Source organism: Zalophus californianus, chromosome 13 (assembly GCF_009762305.2).
Source record: "Zalophus californianus isolate mZalCal1 chromosome 13, mZalCal1.pri.v2, whole genome shotgun sequence".
Classification (NCBI taxonomy): Eukaryota; Metazoa; Chordata; class Mammalia; order Carnivora; family Otariidae; genus Zalophus; species Zalophus californianus.
This window is the reverse complement of record NC_045607.1, coordinates 21,482,481-21,503,469: the sequence shown is the minus strand read 5'-3', so window position 1 is coordinate 21,503,469 and position 20,989 is coordinate 21,482,481. Positions and strand designations below refer to the sequence as shown.

The 20,989-nt window shown below is 35.4% G+C and overlaps 1 protein-coding gene across 11 annotated transcripts in view; it reads right to left on the bottom strand.

Moving 5' to 3' along the window:
- Positions 1-481: 481 nt before the first annotated feature.
- The window catches only part of PTBP3 (polypyrimidine tract binding protein 3), a 124,162-nt gene continuing 103,654 nt past the window's right edge, over positions 482-20,989 (bottom strand). For all 11 annotated transcript variants that reach the window (XM_027614598.2, XM_027614599.2, XM_027614600.2 and 8 more), the window contains 7 exons: positions 16,562-16,639; positions 13,375-13,514; positions 12,896-12,929; positions 10,260-10,352; positions 9,165-9,381; positions 5,670-5,747; positions 482-5,519 (listed from right to left, as the gene is read on the bottom strand). In XM_027614598.2, coding sequence (XP_027470399.1) covers positions 5,387-5,519; positions 5,670-5,747; positions 9,165-9,381; positions 10,260-10,352; positions 12,896-12,929; positions 13,375-13,514; positions 16,562-16,639 — 773 coding nt within the window. In that variant the 3' untranslated portion in view covers positions 482-5,386. The remainder of the gene's footprint in view (positions 5,520-5,669; positions 5,748-9,164; positions 9,382-10,259; positions 10,353-12,895; positions 12,930-13,374; positions 13,515-16,561; positions 16,640-20,989) is intronic.

Below are 20,989 nucleotides of genomic sequence, written 5' to 3'. Positions count from 1 at the left end.
ACAGACAGGGAGAGAGAACTCACACATGTGTCACTGTTTACTTGTACTAAAGGGAGAGGGCACAGAAAAAATTGCATTGTAGGACCATCAGAAAAGCACTTCGCTTCTCAAAATAAAACCATTCCTTAATTAAAAGGGAGTTAGCAGACTTAGGGCTTTGTCAGTTTTTAAAGTATGAATATCTGCTTACTATTCCCTCTAACTATGACAAGTTTAGATGGATGGTTATGAAAAAGAAAAGAAAGTATGACATCATTAGAATTACAGGTAAGACAAGAGGAAACCCAAAGTACAGACACAAGAACACGGAAAATTTTAAGAGAGTACAGATGTCATGACATTTATTAAAAGGCATGCTACAATGCTATACTTGTTAGGAAAAGAGATTAGAGATTATCAAGTAATAGTCAGCAAATATACAAACTGAACGAAAACGGAATATACTGTAGAGTACAGAAGCTTGAATTAACCATGCACTACGCATTTAGAAAATATGTTTTTTAATATTTTATCTTCTCTTTGCATTTATAACATAATTCACTTAATCACAGAATCCTTTTCTTCCAACACCACAAACTGTGTTACAAATGAAAGCTGGTACTGCTGCTTATCAAAATATACAAGACAATTGATGTTTTATATAAAACCACTTTATATGTTAACTTGTTCCCAAAAACCTTTTTTTTTTCCTTTTTTGGCCTGGTTAAAAAAAATGTTGTTACAAATATTTACAGCATTTTCTACTTTTAGATGAACATTCTTACAAACTGAAAAAGGGAATTTTATGAACAGACCACATAAAACACAAGACAATGTCAGAGGCTCCTAGCTGTGCTATTTTTGTTTTTCTTAAATACAGTACTGAAAATGCCCATCAAACCCTTGTCATCCCAATCCGTTCTGTTCACATTTATACTCCCATTTTCTCTAAGTAGTCTATTCACCGATAGGAAATAGAAAGTAAAGGCCGCTTTGCACTGGGTCTTCTTTCAGAAAGGAGCTTGGGAAAAAAAGCTTAATGAGAGGAGTTAAAACCAGAACAGTAAGTCTTTGGTCAGAGCAATGAGGTGACATTTTGATGCAAAACTTTGCTTGGTCAGCAATCTATAATTAGTACTTTTTGGATGTGGGATGAATTTTTAAAAGATCTGGGTAACAATGGTAAGGGGGGAAAAGGCCAGAGCATTTTTTTTTTTAAATGACATCAAAAATATCTATTTAAATATCTGTTAATACAACTACTACATAGGTTCAAAAACTGAAAATTAACACAACAAAATCTGTTTACAGTGCTGACTTAAGCTTGCTATAAGCAGCTTTCAATCATGACTATTATCACCAAGGTCACTGGACCAGACAAATATCCCTGTTCTCTGGAACATATGCCTCAGGTTACAAAAACTAAAATGACTACCACAAAGATGAAGAGCAGCTCATTCTTGGACCTGCACAATGCTATAGAATGAATATTATGTGATAAAAGGCAAAACTGTAACTGAGACTTCATTTATACAGTTACAATTCTTTGCTTGTATGAATAGTCCGTGGGATAACATTCTTTTAAAATTATATAGTACATATTTCCTGAAAACCAGAATACTGATACTACCTTAGTCTCAAATAGGAAGAAAAGGTCAATTAAGACTACTGAAGAAGGCACATAAACTTTGGTCCTGTTTTGTCTTCCTCCCTTTATAAAACCCCCCAAACTTTTTAGTATTTTCTACTTTTTAAACCATTCATAACTAACTGTTAGAATTTGCTGTGAAAAAAGACTGCAAATAGTCTTAGAGATAACACCACAGCTCTTTTGAAGGACAGCTGAGTTCTATTTTCTTTAAAGGAAAACTTTTGTGCAGTCTAAACTGTATTTCTTTTAGAACAATAGTAGAATATTTTAAGTCTGGCAGTTTTATTCTTGTTAACAACTGATCAAGACAAAGGAAAGGCTAAGAAAAATGCTTTTACGCATAGTCATGCTGTCTTTTTGGTTTTAAAAATAGCAGTACACATTGGTTTTTGAAGAGACAGACTGATAGTTTGGCAAATGTAGGGTTTTTAAGTGAGTCATCGGGGGGGGGGGGAGACACATACTTTTGAGTTTGTCATCTTTTGTCCAAAAATATTTAGTGGGAATAGAAATTACATGATAGTATATTCACTATATAAATTTCACTGCCTAATGACATGGCAGCTTTGAAATGTTCGTATGAAAATGAACAGAGACATTTATGAGAGTTAACTTTTTATCATCTGAAGTAGAACCAATGATCACCATCCTAGGAGGAGCCAAAGAAGGCACTGCTCCCATAAGGAATTAAACAGGCAGAAATTCTGTCTCTAAAATTTGTGAGATCCGCTACATTTAACAATAGAATCAGAAACATTACTAAAAATAACTGATTACCAATCTTAAACGATTTATGGCATTCTATAGGAGCTATTGGGAATTCTGATACTCTCCAGCAAGTTATCAATTAAGATATTAAGATACTGGGTCATTTTTCTGTTTGTATCTCACACAAAACACATTTTACTGCTAAGCAAGTTATTTAAATCTCAAAGTAAAACTTTTTGGCATAAATTGCTACTGCTGAACGTGTACTGCTATTTTTTGAAGACCTGAATATATATACTTTGTGTAAAAGTCAAGACATTTCCAAAAAGTGATGACAATACTTAAAATAAAGTAAATAAACTTAAAAATAGGATACTACGACAGCTCAACAGCGAAAATAAATTGTTCAGAAGATACTGAATAAATGCATGCCAAAACAAAAGTACAAAGATTTAGTTTTTCCACTACCCTGATATTTTTAAATCTTTCTACAGACACTATGCCAAAACAAGTACTGTAGACCTCTGTAATTCAAACAGCAAATAACCCAATATGGACAATATCCATGCACTACAGCTAATTTCAGACACAAATTGATGATTTCAAGCATACTATTTTAGATAAGAATATCTCACTTTTCCAAATCTTAATTTGATTTTGTCAATAAATTAAAATGTATGTACTGTGCATATGTATGTACATTAGAAGAGTGCATGTATGTATATATATTTATCTACACACACACACACACACACACACACACACACACACACACTCCCTGAAAAGGATTCAAATGTTCTCTCAGATTTAAAGGCCATTCCCTACTTCAAAATTACATTCAATGCTATTATGATCTCCCTTCTGCTACATTGACACTGAATGTTATGAGAATCATGAATTAAATCACACAGTAATTCCTAACTCAAAGCAAACAAAATAATCCAATTTAATGTGTCACTGACAATTATAATAGTGCCTGTATGTTAGGAAAAAAGAAGCAAATATTCGGGAGATTTTGCAAAAAAAAAAAAAAAAAAAATTTCCTCCCCCCTTACTCAAGTGTTTTAGTAAAAACACATTAAGTGAAAAAAAAAAATAAAAACTACATAAATGATTATACCTATCTACTCAGTCAATGCTAAAATGGAGTCATCTGAAAGGTTCCAATTTCTCCTTCCTATTCTATCTACCAACTACCTGTTGCTCAGTGTTGGGTGAATTCTGCTTTTTAAGAACCTATAGTATCTTCTGTAGTCTCCAATTTTTGGTAAAAATCTTCCAACATTCAAACTAATGGAATATAGGAAAGAAATTGAGATATTCTTTTTAAAGGTGAGATGAGCTACTCTGAGGATCTGAAAACTGTAAAAGGGATGGACAAAAATGACCCCCTTGACAAATCCTGATTTCAAAAAAATTCAATCAAGCACTGAAAAAAATAACAAATGCAAAGTTTCTCATTAAAAAGAAAGAATTTTACATTATCGAATCATTGAAGCAACATTAAAACGTATTCTTACACTCAGCCATAGAGAGGGACAGAGTATGAAAAAGGAGCCCACCTTGTCATACTCCATGTACAAGGGCACTCAGTAATGACGTTACATTAACAAAGAAAAGCATGTCACTTGAGTACTGAGAAAAACCAAGTAATCCTGAGACAAATTCTAATGAGTGATAAAGGTTAGACAAGATCCAGAAACTGAGATTGCATTTTATAGTCCCAAACTGGTACGCTCTGTCAATGACTGCACGACCACTATCGGTCAGGATGTGAAGAGGCCTACAGGTGTGCACTGAGATAGTCCCCAAACCATTCACCCTTCCCCACCCCATCTCTGCACCAAAGCACCAAAAATTTGAATAAAAACTATTACTTATTGAAAACCACTTAAAATTGCAATGAAAAAACTTTAAAATCCTTACCAAAACAGGGAAAGAAAAAAAAATGCTCACCAAGCCCACGATATAGCTTTCAAGATACTTAGATAAAATTCTAACCTATTGTATCATAAGCACATAATAAGGCACATAATAAGAAATTAAGTAAATACACAGTAATTCTGAATAAGTATTAGAGATTATAGTGGTACAAAAAACCCTTGAGATTAATTTTTTTCTAAAAGAAGACCTTACCAAAAATAACTTTTAAAAAATCTGTCAAATCATATGATAGACCTGAATATTTTCCTTAAGACTGTAAACTTTTTTTTCTGAAAATAATTATAAAAAAAGTAGTTGTAAGTAGATTACTTTTCTTTTTAAATTTTCCAAGATCATATTACTCAGCAAATAGTGTCATTTGGAAATTTAAACCATGATTTTCCTAATAAAACTAATAATTAATTTGACACTTTAATACATCTTGGATTCTATTTAATTTCCTTGGGGACAACTGAGACACTTAATTTCTCCAAATAGTCTTAAAAAATTGAAGGTGTGTACTATTCCAAGGAGTGTCTTACAGTGAAAAAAAAGAAACCATTGAAGGAAAACATGCAAGTTTATAAATTTTCTTCCAATACAACCCAATCTGTTTATGTATACCTATTAATATATGCCAAATAATATAATTTATAAGTGAACATAATTTCCTATAGGGGTTGAACTTCTGAATCATCAAGTTAAAAACTTGTTTTTGTTTTTTTTTAAAGTCTGTATGTTTAAATTTTTCCAAAGTACAAAGGATTTTAGAAATGTTGTATAAGGCTGATCTGGACCCAAACTAAAAGAAAGTCTGTCCTCTTGAAATCCAATTTAATACAGGGAATTAAATTATTGAAAAAAAATTCCTTTCCTGATTTTTATTTCCTGAAGGTTATTTTCATAGAAACTATGGTACAAAGGAAAAACAAACCTTTGATCACATACTGGCAAGGGGGAAAAAATGGAAAAAAAGAACATCCCTTGATTTTCTGAATATACTTGAATATCAAACCAGAGTTACTTTTGTGAAAGAGGCAGAATTGGTCTTGAGCTGCTTCAGTCTATGTCTGAAGGTTTTACTGAAATTATGGTCCAATCTTAGGAGAAAAATTCACAGAAAAATCAGATTGTAGATTTTGAGAAGGAAACTCTGAGGTGGTGATTTTCTCCAAGGTCATGGTTATGAAGCTCAATGAGGGCCTGGATTGCTTCTTCCACAGATCCCAACTGAATGAGTGCCATTTTGCGATCTTTCCTGAAAATAATGTAAGAAATAAAAAGTATATAGAATTAATTTTGCCTACAACTCTCCCCAACCCTCTATACTTCATTAAACTACTTTAAAAATTTGCATAACACATTAAATAATGTTAATGTATTTCTTGGGGTGAAAGCATGGACTTACTGAAAGAATTTAAAAGCCTTCACTGAACATCCCGCTTCTGTGAAAAGGTTCTTCAGATCATCCACTGTAACAGAAGGGCTGTGAAAACATCACAGAGAGTGTCAACTATCTTAGCCCCCATTCTCCCATGAACCAAAGATTAACTGCTGCCAACTGTCAAATTTCCAGAGCAGCTCAAACTTCGAAGATAGTAAAGCCATACAATGAAGACACGATTTGGAAGTGCCCTGAAAGATGTTCAAGGTTGACACATACATGTCCTCAAACAATGTAATTTGGTCTCAAATCTTTTGCATGAGATATGAGCAGGTATATAAAGAACAAGAAAATCTATCTGTATTTCTTTTAAATGGATAATTACCCATATCACTGACTTCAGTAATTAACTCTAGTATTTCCAAAGCTACTTCTAATATTACCAAAGTTACCTCCCAGTTCTGACTTGTTAGCTATCAACCACCAGAGTTCTACATTTTCAATGCCTTTTAGGGTAATTCTGAATACATGTACGTGGGAGCCAGGTTCTATGATGGCTCCCTATTATTACTGCCTCCTAGTATTGAGGCCTTTAGATACTCCTTTCCCATAACGAAGAAATGTCCTCTGTAACCTTTACGGTACTGTAGAAATGACATGTTTGACTTCTAAGGCTGAGAGACATTGGAATTCCCACCCTGCCCTCCTTGAATCATTAACTTTGGAAGAAACCAGCTACTATTTCATGGGGATGCTCAAGCAGCCATATGGAGAAGACCGTGTGGCAAGGAACTGGGGCTGCCTGTCAACAACTAGGTGCATAAGTAAGTTAACTACTTGGGAAGTGGATCCTCTAGCCCCAGTTAATGAGAGATCCTTAGTCAAAAACACCCAGCTAAGCCATTTCTGGATTTCTGACTCAGAGTAACAGTATGAGATAATAAACGTTTACTATTTTGTTAAACTGTTAAGTTTTGGGGTGATCTGTTATGTAGCAGTAGATAACTAGTACAGTGGCCTATCACATGAGGGTCAACTGACTAAATTATTCTAATATAGCAGCTGTCCTATTTCACTAATTTCTTATGAGATGAAATACAGAGTAACAGTATGAGATAATATCTCATCTCTTATAAGATGAAATACTCTGAAATACAGCTGTCCTATTTCACTAATTTCTTATGAGATGAAATACAGACTTCTTTCATCTCATGACTGCCAGTAAGGATGGTGTAGTAGAACAATGACTGAGTCTGTATGGAGACAGATCTGTGTTCACATTCTATTTCTCATTCATCGGTATATGACTTTGAGTAAGGTACTTAACCTGAGACTCTCAGTTTCACTGATAAATGAAATTAATGACTTTACTTCAAAGGTTACTATGCACGAACTGACAGAGACAGAATAGTGGTTACCAGGGACTAGGGTATAGAGAAAAATGGGGAATTACTGTTTAATGGGTACAGAGCTTCAGTGTGGGATAATGACAAGAATCTGCAGATGACAGTTGTGATGGCTGTACAACAGGAATGCACTTCATGTGAAGGTACACTGAACAGCACATTCAAAAATGGTGAAAAAGATAAATTTTATGTTATGTGTATTTTACCACATTAAAAAAAGGTTATTATATGGAGATTAAATGAGGTAACACATGTAAGTTACCAGTATGGTGCCCAGGACTTGGTAGATGGTTCAAAAAATATTAATGCCCTTTCCTTCTTCTGCCTACATGTCCTTTGTAGGTTGTAACTTGAGACCAGCCCCTAGATAATGTATTTAAGAAGGTAACAATGACAGGAGCCTGTCTCGGTATCTAAGTATGTTGTCCTTCTACCTGACTCCATAGTAATGAGCTGCTCCATTTCTAGATCCATGTAATCTCGAGTTTTTCCTTCAGTGATTCCTCCAGTTTCCTGGCTGGAATGAGGTTTGAGCCATTGCCCAATTCAGATTCAAGGTTCCTTCAGGTAGCCTAACCAGAGACTAGCTGGCAGCCCAAGCAATCCACATTATTTTGAGTGATTATTTTCTATTCCTATTCATCCCCATTCTCATTCTCAATAATGTTCTAGAATTTTACCCTTTCTCCATTCCCTCAGTCTTTAAATTTCCACACACACGTGGGCATATACAACCATACCCCACAGCTTTTACCCCACCCTTTCCAAAGCTCATTACTCCTTCATGTATTAGATTAAGTAATACACAACGGCCATCTTCAAAGGTCAAGGATTTCAAGAATTAGAACAAGGATTGCACGATGCTTTCTATAAAGGGCCACACAGTAAGTATCTTAAGCTTTGATGGTCACAGAGTCTCTGTTGCAACTATTCAGCTTTGCTGTTGTAGCTCAAAAGCAGCCAGACACTATGTAAATGAACGAGTGTGGTTATCTTCCATGAAACTATTTTTGGAAGGTGAAATTTGAATTTTATATAATTTTCTAAAATCACAAAATTCTTTTCTTTTGCTTTTCTCCCCGCCCCCCCACCCCCTGACCATTTAAAAATGTAAAAATCAATTTTAGTTCACAGGCCATATAAAAACAGATGGATTTGGCCGGTGGGCTATAGTTTGTTAATTCCTGAGTTAGAAGATGAGTAAAGAACAAGTCTACTACAACACTGCTTAACACAGAGTGGCCTGGGTGGCTCAGTTGGTTAAGCGACTGCCTTCGGCTCAGGTCATGATCCTGGAGTCCCGGGATTGAATCCCACATCGGGCTCCCTGCTCGGCAGGGAGTCTGCTTCTCCCCCTGACCCTCTTCCCTCTCGTGCTCTCTATCTCTCATTCTCTCTCTCTCAAATAAATAAATAAAATCTTCAAAAAAAAAAAACAACACAGAGTGGTCACAATAAAGTGATTTTTAGCTTTTAAGTAATTAATATATAAATGGCTTTGCAATGTGTTGATAAATACTAGAGAATTCACTTTTCCCATATTTTTATTTAGACGCAAAGTATTTGATTTTGCTGTTGGTTAATCCTTCTTTTTTAAAAAATTAATTTAATCCTTTACTTCTATACAAAGAGATGAACAAGTATGTACCAATGGAGTATTTCTGCACAAACTTTTCTTTAAAAAAGATTTATTTTTTATTTTAGAGAGAGAGAGAGAGAGAGTGTGAGCTGAGGGAGGGGCAGAGAAAAGGAGACAAGCAGACTCCCCACTGAGTATGGAGCCTGATGCAGGGCTCAATCCCAGGACCCTACGATCATGACCTGAGCCCAGAGTCAGATGCCCAACCACTGAGCCACCCAGGTGCCCCTACACAAACTTATTTTCATGCCCTTTTAAAACTAAGAGATAACTAGTTGCTAATTCCCTATTTGGAAAGAAATTGTTACCTTTCACTTTTGGAGTGTATGACTAGAGATAGAACCTTAAGACATGATGGCAAATAAACCATCTAAGTGACTAGGACGACTGCTACATTAGAATAATTTCAGAGTTTCTACCTCTCCCAAAACATAATTAATCATCTAAATGAATAATAAATAATTAGGTACATACGGAATGTTGGAAAGATGCAGAGTAGCTGATGGTGGAAAGATATTCTGGAAGTTTTTAGAGCCAGGTTTTTTAAAGCGATGCAAAGGACTATTGCTAAAATCCTTAGTCAGACCTTGGTCTTCTTGTCCCTCTCGAGGAAGCTGAACTGCCTGATGTTTGGACAGTGTAGCACGAAGTACTTTTCCATAAAGTCTCTGTCCACTTAGGTGGTTCATTGCTGGTGCACAGGAAGAAAATAAATTTTGGGTATTAAGAGTCACTGTAAAATTTGTATAAATTATCACAAATTCCTTTTATTTAGGCATTTGAAATTAAATTGTCAGTTCTGAAGGTTAAAATGGTTTTAAATTAAAAAACTCTTACATACAGAAATGTATTAAGTGACTTTACTTGACTATAATGAAAGAGAAGCAATCTTAAACAAAAAAAACTTTCTTCTTAGCAGAGTGCTAGACAGTTCCATAGTGCACAGAACATAGCAAGTGGTCAGGAAATGGTTAACTGAATAAAGGTAGTTTAATCTCAAGCAACACTTTTTTTTTTAAGTGCCTAACGTGGGGCTTGAACTCACAAACCTGAGATCAAGAATTTCATGTTCTACCAACAGAGCCAGCCAGATGCCCCTTGGGAACACATTGTTATTTTTTTTTAATAAAAAAATCTGAGTAGTAATATTTTTAACAGCCATTATAAGAAGGCCATGGAATGCCATTTTCTTGTACCATCATTATGAAGCTTGCCCAAACTTTTAAACCATGAAATAGTTATATAAAACTTAATTTGGAAGAAAAACAAATGACAAAAAAATTAAATAAAACAAAGCACATTTATTAGTTTATACTTAATGGAAAAACCCTAGAGTCAAAGTTCTAAACATCAACAATGGGTTCAAATAGATGAATGAACTTCAGACTCCAAAGAGTAATAAATATTTTTAAATCTTAAACTATAAGCAGGTCCAAATAATAATGAAGACATTTGCGTAAGGAGGTACTCTTCAGTAAAATCATATTCCTATTACCTATAAATTTATTTTATAGGAAAATTCACATACAAAAGGGGCAGATTATCGTTACTATTATTAATCATTAGTACCTAGCTGAGCTTGACTTGCATCTGCCATCTGAACCAAGGCATTTTCTTTCTTATTAAACATAATCTTCACTCGATGTACATCACCATATACTCCTAAATGAAAAGAAAAACAAAACTTTATTAAAAATTTCAATGTCTAATTGTGTAGTTTAATTTTATGAATACATTTTAAGAAGGCTTCTTTTCTCATATTATATATATTCTCTGGGCAATTCTACACATATGAGCCCAAATTTGTATCTCTTCTGTTTCAGATCTATTAATCTATTCAACCCTTTTCACTTGGATGTCCCATAAACACTTCAAATTTAGTATGTTCCAAACATTCATCTCCCCGCTTCCAGTGTTCACTAACTCTGCTAATAAATATTACCGTCATCCACGTATTTGCTCCAGTGAGACACCTGGGAGTCATCTTTTAATTTCTCCCTTTCCTTAAACTTTTACATCCAATCAATCACCAGTACCCACTGATTTTATGGCCTAAATTGTCTCTTACATTTGTCTACTTCTTCCCATCCTCATTACCATCAAAGCCACCATCATCATTTCACACCTGGACTATCCTAGTAGCCTCCTAACAGACCTCAATACAACCAATTTTTCTATTCCTGTCTTTTCTAAAGTGGATCCCATATTTCAAAGGACTGGCAAAATGATTCAATGGGGTGTAGGGGAAAATAATCAAACTCCTATTTATACTGATTTGTTTATATAAGCCAATATAAAAACTACATCTTACTAATTTTTAATATATACATGAAATTACAGGCAGAAGTTTCTACAATAAGAAGAGTATTCTCTTTTTAAAATTCAGTATATCAAAATATACTGCAGTTTATATGCTAGAGGGTATCACCAATATAATAAAAATAAGACTCTTAAATAAGTAGCACCATGACCATACTTTGTAATGTGATGAGAGAATAACTGAAAATCTTCGAGGCACACAAAAGAGTGCTCGTTATCTTGTAAGAAAGCACCTAAGAGCAACTGAACTTAGAGATGAATGGAACTTTTAAAATTTAAAACAAAAAGACAAGTATTCCAAACATGCTGTCCTTCTTAGAAATGACGAGTGGCTAAAATAGATATTCTTTAAAAAATAACACATACAATCTGTTCTTCAAGCAGAGGGTGCTATTTTTTTTAAACGAGTAAGAAATTAACTGCTTTTAGAAAGAAATGTACTTTAGCTATTAAAGAGACATGTGAAAATTTATCATTAATACCTAATTTTGTTATTGAAAATTACATGAATGTGTTATGAATAAAAATTTCATAGCAACTCCAAGGAGTATGAAGGATCTCTGTGGCGTAATGAAAATCTTCTAAAACTGGACTGTGGTAATGACTGTACAACAATGTAAATCTACTAAAAATCAATGATTTATATACCTCAAGTAGGTGAACTGTATGACTATAAAATATATATCTAAAAAAGACTGTTTAAAAAACCTATTATAGACTCAAAATTTTGAAACAATTTTCCATCCTAATAAAACTTTCAAATAAAGAGTACCAGCGAGTTTTAACCCCATTTGTTAAAAAATATTCTAATGCAAGATTTCAACATCAACCAATTTAACAAGAGGAAAAAAATGGAACTTCTCTAGGCAAAGTACAACAAAAATAAGTGGATTAAACTGAAAAATTAGTATAATTAATTAGGCACAGTGACAATGAAATATTTCCACTTAAATCGCTTAACTTTATGAGCTATCTTTTTTAGTTTTGACAACCATTAAGATCAAGTACTAAAATAAACTGAATTTGGAATTAGATCCGGAAGTACTAAATCAAAATGGGAAAATTATTTTTCATTATTTTTGAAAATAACGAAGCATGTTAAATCATACTTCTCACTGTTAATGTTTTTTATGAAAATTTTCATCAATAAAAATCTTTAAAATGCTGGATATTACTTACTTTGTTGCTCTTGTATTTGTTTGTACATATTATACTGTACAGTAAAAGATGGATAAAATTTATAAATAATCATATATAAATTACGAGTACATGCTAAAAATTTTTTTTTAACTGAGAGAAGAACACTATTAGAAAGTCTGGAAACTTTTTAAAATCTGAATCTCATTTTTTAAAACCTGAATTTCATTAGGCCTCTTCCCTGCTTAAAACCGTCCAATGGTTTCCCACTGTTTTTAGGTTAAAAATCAAGCTCCTTAATTTAGTTTACAAAGCTCTTCATGCCTTGTCCATATTCATCTGTCCAGCTTCAACATGTCTCCCCTACACTTTTCACTGGGGGGGGCTTCCTTCACTTCCATGTTCCAGGAGCTCTCTCACCCATTGCTAGTATCTGGGAAAGGACATTCACCCTTCCGCCTGGCTAATGCTTACTCATTTTTCACAAGTCAGCTTAAGTATCATTTCTTTTGTACACCACCTTTGATTCCCTCAGCTAGGTCAGGTCTCCCAGCTCCATGTTCCCATTACAAACTCTATTTCCCTTTTTATAAAACTTTATTGTAAGTATAATTACTTACTTATTAGTCTTATTTCCTACTCTATCCTCAGTGTCAAACACACTACTTGGCAAATAGAGATAGATAAATATTACTGAATGGTGCAATAGGTTAAATCACAGACATCAAAAACAGCAAACAAGAACTTACCAAATAGGATAAAAAGCCCATGTGGTGTGATAAGCTGTTTGAAAAGGATAACACAAAATATAAGTGCCTAAGTAAAAATTTAAAATAAGTTTACTTGTAAAAACAGCAGTTGACCTTAAAGCATTGATTTTATATTCTCCTATATATACTAAGTGATGAACTTTAATAAAAATCCTTGAAACGGGGGCGCCTGGGTGGCTTAGTCCGTTAAGCGTCTGCCTTCGGCTCAGGTCATGATCCCAGGGTCCTGGGATCAAGCCCCACATCAGGCTCCCTGCTCCGTGGGAAGCCTGCTTCTCCCTCTCCCACTCCCTCTGCTTGTGTTCCCTCTCTTGCTGTGTCTCTGTCAAACAGATAAATAAAATCTTTAAAATAAAAAAATCCTTGAAAAAAACATTTTCATTTAAATACGACCCTAGACCAGAAAGTACTATACCTCCTCCTCGAAGACTAAAATTATAGAAATCTTCTCAACTCACATCAGGATTGAGATTGGTGACAAGCAGAACAGAATTTCCTGGTAAAGCACCAGCCCCAGGAATGGCCATTCTTCCAGTGACAGCAGAGGATGTGATTGTGAGAGGGCCCAGAGCTCCAGGAACAGCTGGGACTGATAATCCTTTTTAAAACATCAAAAGCATTTCATACACTGGTTATCTGGGGAATTACAACACTGGATAGATCTTAAGTAAATAATGAAGATGAAAGCAAAAACATAGAAGAAAATGTGTCAAAGCTACCATAAGGATACCATAGGCCAGTTTCCTGCCCTACAGAGTCAGTCTAGGAGTCAAGTTCCTTATTCTTTGACATCATCATACTCAGTACTCTATTATTTGTTTTTGTTAATTATGTTATGTTAATCACCATACATTACATCATTGGTTTTTGATGTAGGGTTCCATGATTCATTGTTTGCGTATAACAGCCAGTGCTCCATTCAGTACGTGCCCTCTTTAATACCCATCACCAGGCTAACCCATCCCCCCACCCCCTCCCCTCTAAATCCTCAGTTTGTTTCTCAGAGTCCATAGTCTCTCATGGTTTGTCTCCCCCTCCAATTTCCCTCCCTTCATTTTTCCCTTCCTGCTATCTTCTTTTTTTTTTTTAAGCTGGTGCAGCCACTCTGGAAAACAGTATGGAGGTTCCTCAAAAAGTTGAAAATAGAGCTACCATACAACCCAGCAACTGCAGTACTCTACTACTTGTAACACAATGTTTTGCAGAGCAACAGAATTCACTGGTCTTAAAGCCATGAGGCTTTTGAAGGGTATATCAACATTAAGTATTCCGTTTCTTAAAAGAGATATATTCTAGCACATCCCTAGATGCCATCCCTTACGGTAGATATAATTTTTCATTTGGTTTCTACCATAAAATCAGATATATTAAAAAAAAAGCCTCAGCAGAAGTCATATTTATGACTAGGAAGTATTACATGTTCTACAAGTGGACTGTGGCAATGACGCACAACTCTGTAAATTTACTAAAAATTACTGAATTGTATACCTAAAACAGGAATGCAGAATGCATAACATTCTACATAAGAAAAGCATTTTGTAACTTTATATAAAGTGCTATATAAATATTATAACCAACAACTGATTTATAGAGTTCAATATTCTTCTGTAGCAAGAATTTTTAGAGCTTTCTATTCCCTCAGATATTCCAGAATTATTTCAAGTTCTGTAACACTGGAATACTGACACTACACACTATGCTAAAATAGCACACTTTTTCAGAAAGTCCCACTATTTGTGTTCTCAGCTTAACTAAAGTAAAATCTCTAGCTTATGTAAAATGAACCAGTTCCTTATGTTATTTATTGATTCTTAGAAGCTCAAAATTCCTTATTATAGGGTCTGGCCACTTTGCCACAAATCCAATAATTAAGCTGCAGTGTAGTTTATGTTCAGACTATTCTGCTTGACAATCTAATAAGGTCCTTACTACAATCATCTTGCTGAGGTTTAAAACTCTGCAGACCACTTTCTCAGGATGGATACTTTTCCATGAAATCTATATTCAGTGGCCCTTCACGTGGCCTCTTCCCATGCTCCTCCAATCCAACTCTGCAACTTCTGAGTAACTTCTGTAGGTTTATTATAAATTACCAACAGTACAACCTGGCTATGCCACAGGTGTGAAGTACATATATACAGGTGTACGTGTGTGTATCTATCCCCTACTAAAGCTTACGTCTCATCAACTCAGGAGTCCCCTTCATGCATTTTTTTCTCTTTCTTAACATCTATAGTGATTTATACATAGTGTGTGTCAAAAAGAACTATCTAAAATGAAGGAAACCCTTTATCACTACTTCCAAATGTTTATCAATTAAACTTTGGGGAGCTTCAAATAAATAAAAATAATGTATAATGCCTTCATTTTAATGGAATAAGTAGAATATTCATTTAATTAAACATACATTAAGATGTCTTAAAACCACCAAAAACGTAAAACTTAAACGTCAACCTTATTACTCTTTCCCTTTTAGTCCAACGTCACCCTCTCCATCAAAGAGAGAGTACCTAAAATTCCCAAAATTGGAAGGATAGAAATATAAAGATTAGTGACAGAAAGCAGCTATATTGCAATTTAAAGTAGAGTTATATTCATTAATCAGCTGGAAACTGGAAATGTAATATGTACACCAGGATTAACACTATATCACTCTTCCAATCACCAACCTCAGTGTCTTCTTTAGGCACTGGAGAGAAAACCATAAAGCAATTTTTTTCTTTTCCTTAAATTATGATCAAATTCATTTTGCTTACTATTTGAAGAGAAAGTCATTATCAAAATATTAACCAACTACTATCTCTTAATTATCTCTATTAGCTAAAAAATATATATCCCTTAAAATAAGCAGCATATATACTCTATGGCAATCCTCTGAACCCATCAGTGACATAAGAAAGGATTTACAAATATGTTGCATAGTAAATATTTATTAATTCAAATATTTACTGGGGTATCGAGGTTGCTCAGTCTATTGGGTTTCTGCCTTTGGCTCAGGTCGTGGTCTTGGGGTCCTGGGATTGAGCCCCGCATCGTGCTCCCTGTTCAGTGCGGAGTCTGCGTCCCCCTCTCCCTCTGCCCCTTCCCCCAGTCATGCTCTTTTTCTACCTCTCCCTCTCTTAAATGAATAAAATCTTAAAAAAAAATAATTCAAGTATTTATTGACTGCATAGTATGTACTGAATGCCATCAAAGGCATTAAAACACAAATGTAAGTGAGACACAGGTCTGTCCAACATACAATTGATAAGCTTATCAGCAAATAAGCAATTCATACATTTTATACAAGAATCTAAAAGGCAAACGTGAGGTTAATACATTCAACCTATAGTAATCTATACTGACAGTATAAATGATGCAGAACATATATTAGAACTTGGGGGTTGAGAATGGGACCACAGGGAATTATTCGTAAAGACAAGGAAGCTGTGCATCATACAATGAGCCACTTCTATGGTTGATATACATAACGCTTTTATTATAAATCCTTCAAGTATGGTGCTATTTTTCATCTTGGTAAGTTTGTTGATATATTGCTTTTATTGTAAATCCTTCAACTATGGTGCTATTTTTCATCTTGATAAGTTCCTAGAACATACACATCATTATAAAACCATTTCAAATTCAACTTTAAAAAACAATCACCTGTAGCTTGATGAAATCCAATGGCTGGGGCAAATCCAGCAGCCCCTGCATAGGGTGAAGAAATTATACCTGGTGCACCTAATGGGGAAGAGAAGCTAAAGTAAATAATTCTACCTCTATAAATATGGTTATCAAAGCAATATAAAAAAGCTTTATGATGGTATATTATTGATAAAGAGATATTGTTACGGAGTTAAGATTTTTTCAACAGGTGAACAGGTGATCCTTAATGTATAAGTAAAGAGCTTCTGCCCCTTCTAGATGCTAACCCCTTTCAACTGGGTGCAAGGTTCAAGAGTCCAGCTTAGCTGTTACTTAGCTTTGTGTTATCAGTTATTTCATTTTCATTTATTTAGTTTTGTTACTGAGGTTGAGATTCATGCCCTTATTGAGAGCACTGTTTCTCTGTGAAAACAGTCAAATACTTATTAAAATGTACTGTACCTAGAGAGTACTGCTTTGATGAAAAGAAATAAGAAACAAACTGAGGGTTGCTGGAGTGGAGGGGGTGGGAGGGATGGGGTGGCTTGGTGATGGATATTGGGGAGGGTATGTGCTACGGTGAGCGCTGCGAACTGTGTAAGACTGATGAATCACAGACCTATACCCCTGAAACAAATAATACATTGTTAAAAAAATAGTAAAAAAAAAAAACTTTTTCTTCTAAAAATAATCTTTGTTTTTGAAAGGCTTACAAACTAAAAGTATGAATTATAGGAGATTCATATACTGAGGATCTAGTGGTTTAAACACAAATGTACTGTAAGTGGTCTAAGAAGGGATCACAGAGGATCCACCGTGATTGTTTGGAGGTTTCTCAGGAGATAGAACCTAAGCTAGACATTATGTAATCAAAAGGCACAGTGCTTAGTGTATCCCAGATGCTAAACAAATGCTGGTATTCTTCCCTTTCCTTTCAGAAGCCTGGTGACTATGCACCAGCAACAAAAACAGGAGTTAGTTCCAAGGGGAGGAATCAATACTAGTAGGAAACAATTTGGTTTTGGACATGTCAAGGTTGAGATGATGGTAAGACACAGTGGAAATAAGGCAAACTCAGAAAAACTAGTTTTAAGACACAGATTTGTAAATCATCTATGTAGAAATAAATGTGAAAACTATATGAATGAGAGTTCCACTAAAAATGACAGAAGACAGGGCGCCTGGGTGGTTCAGTCAGTTAAGGGTCCGACTCGTGATTTCAGCTCAGGTCAAGATCTCAGAGTCATGAGATCCAGCCCCACATGCTGGACATGAATACTTAAGATTCTCTCTTGCCCTCTCCCTCTGCTCCTCCTCCCTGCTCCCCTCCTCCCGCTCGCACATGTACCCTCTCTAAAAAACACACACATACAATAGAAGACAAAAAAATGGAGAGAGTTAAAAATAGAACCTGGGAGTATTAGTACACTTAAGAGGTAGAGGAAGGAAGAACATTCTAGGAAAAGAGAAGAGCCTTAGAAAGAAAAAACAGAACAGTGAATTATAACTCCTCAGGATCTAGAGGAACAGCGTTTAAGGGGGTAGGGGCTCAATAGAAGTCAAAGAGAATGAGAAATGCAAAAAGTAAAGAAATTTTAGAGCAATAGTGAGAAGTCAGATTTTAAGAGTAAAGGGGAGGGTTGTTTTTCTCTCTCTCTTTTAAAATATTTTATTTATTTAATTTGACAGAGAGAGACACAGTGAGAAAGGAAACACAAGCAGGGGGAGTGGGAGAGGGAGAAGCAGGCTCCTTACTGAGCAGGGAGCCCGACGCGGGGCTCGATTCCAGGACCCTGGGACCATGACCTGAGCTGGAGGCAGATGCTCAACGACTGAGCCACCCAGGTACCCTGTTTTTCTCTTTTTAATGAGAGGGTGATAAGCATTTTATGGGAAGAAATATGTAGGCTATATTCTCCAGAGGAATTAAAAGCTCAAAAAGTTTATTCTCTTCATTAAAAAGTTAACAGAATTTGTTAAATACATAGTTGTGATTTATTAAAATAATTAAAGAAAATATATAGTCATTAAGAGACATCAGGAATAGAGCTAGCAAGGAGAACTGACAATGAATGAAGATAGAAAAAATTAGATACGTGACAGAATAAGTGATGAAATAAGAAGGGAAACGTAACATTTACTGAAAACACATTGTGAGTCAAGCATTTTTCTAGTGCGGAGGAAGCACTGAACAAAGCAGACAAGAATATGTCCCTGATAAACTTACATTCAAGTACGTTCAAGATCACAGATAAAACAGAAATAACTATATTTAAGGCATAAAGGAAGACTTCACAAAGAAACTTCAATATGTATACGAGTAATTCCAAAAATTTGCGCCAGAAAGTTAAACACGAGAGATAGAGCAGATTGTATTACTGTTGACAAGTATTTACTTGTCCCTCCCATCATATACTCTGGCTAGTACTATGACTTGCAGTACCACACTTTTTTTTTTTTTTAAAGAGAAAGAGAGAGGGAGAGAAAATCCTAAGCAGGCTACACCCGCAGCGTGGAGCTCACGGCCCTGAGATTATGACCTAAGTCGAAATCAACAGCTGGATGCCTAACCGACTGAGCCACCCAGGCGCCCCCAGTGCCACACATTTTTATGCAATTCCCACTGCACTTAATCATATGAGTACACAAACAGATATGACATATACCACCTCTCTATACAGAAGCTGCAAGAGGCACTATGGGTTTACATCAGCTCTCCTTTTTTACTCTCTGCTGCAAGAATGTCACTTCTCAAATAGGGTGACAATTTCAGCCTGAGCCCTGGATACACGTGAAATACACGTGAAAGGCTGCTGCAAGAACGGATTCACAGCTGCATAAATGTCAGCAGTGTGAATGAAATAAATGTTAATTGCTGTAAACCACTGAGATGGGCGGGGAGGGCAAGAAGGTATCTTTTTTTTTTTTAAAGATTTTATTTATTCATTTGACAGAGAGAGAGATAGAGAGACGCAGAGGGAGAAGCAGACTCCCCGCTAAGCAGGGAGCCCGATGCAGGCTCTATCCCAGGACACTGAGATCATGCCCTGAGCCGAAGGCAGACGCCTAACCGACCGAGCCACCCAGGCACCCCAAGGAGCTATTTTTAAAACACAAAAAAACTAATAGAGATGGCTATAGGGGGACTGCAAGGTTGTGAGGCAGAAGACTAGCAGGTTTTAGAAAAATAATGAAAAATTTTGAAGTAAGCTGGCTTTGGTTTTGCCAACCTCATGGGGTAGTAGACAAGATGCAAATTCAAGGACTGGCCCAGGAAGAAAGTCCATAGGTGACCTTTATGGCATTGATCTAAAAGTGTATGCCTAAATAACCTACCCATCTCACCCTCAGAGAAGACTGCAAGAAAAGGTACCTTTGCATCTAGCAAAGAAAGGACAAAAAAGTTTCTGAAAAGTTCTAACCAAAAGCAAGCTCTGCCAATTTGCAGCTCAAATTTGTATTTCTTAGGAGTCCAAAATAAAATTAATAAAGTTGTGGATTTAGACTGAAATGGTCCCAAACACAGAACCTTTAATGTTTCAGACAAATTCTCTCTGGAGGAGCATACCACGATCCCAAGCCTCAAAGAACTCATGTAATTAATTCTCTAAGTAAAATGAGAGAAAGAAAGAAAGAAAGAAAGGAAAGGAAAGAAAGGAAAGAAAGGAAAGAACAGAAGAAAGGAAGAAAGAAAGAAAGAAAGAAAAAGAAAGAAAGAAAGAAAAGAAAAAATCTAATAGAGATACAAATCACAATGCTATGAATTATCAGATGAAGATTTTATTTTATTATTTTTTTTTAAAGATTTTATTTATTTGACAGAGAGAGACACAGCGAGAAAGGGACACAAGCAGGGGGAGGGTCAGAGGGAGAAGCAGGCTTCCAGCAGAGCAGGGAGCCCGATGCGGGGCTCGATCCCAGGACCCTGGGACCATGACCTGAGCCGAAGGCAGACGCTTAAGGACTAAGGCACCCAGGCACCCCTAAATGAAGATTTTAAATAGTACACTTGAAGAAATAAAAGATATGCCAAAAAATATCTTAGGGCAGGAGACACTTAAAAAAAAAAACAAAATAAAATTTCTAGAAATGAAAAACACAATTATTAAACTCTAAATTACTGGACAAATTTAACAACAGATTAGATTAACAACAGATTAGAGACCATTTGTGAAATCAGTTAGGCCCTAAGGAATTATTCAGAATGCAGCTTAGAGAGGTAAAGAAATAGTAAATATGAAAAAAAATTTGAGACACTCAAAATAGAGTAAGAGGGTATAACAGGTCAAATCAAAGTTCTACAAAGTAAGAAAAGAAAGCAGTGAGAAGGGAAATTACATGAAAAGACAATTTCTAGAACCAATAAAAGGCAACAATCCATCAAATCAAGAAGCCCAAGGAAGCTCCAACCAGAGTAAATAAATCCTTAAACAGACACTTCACATT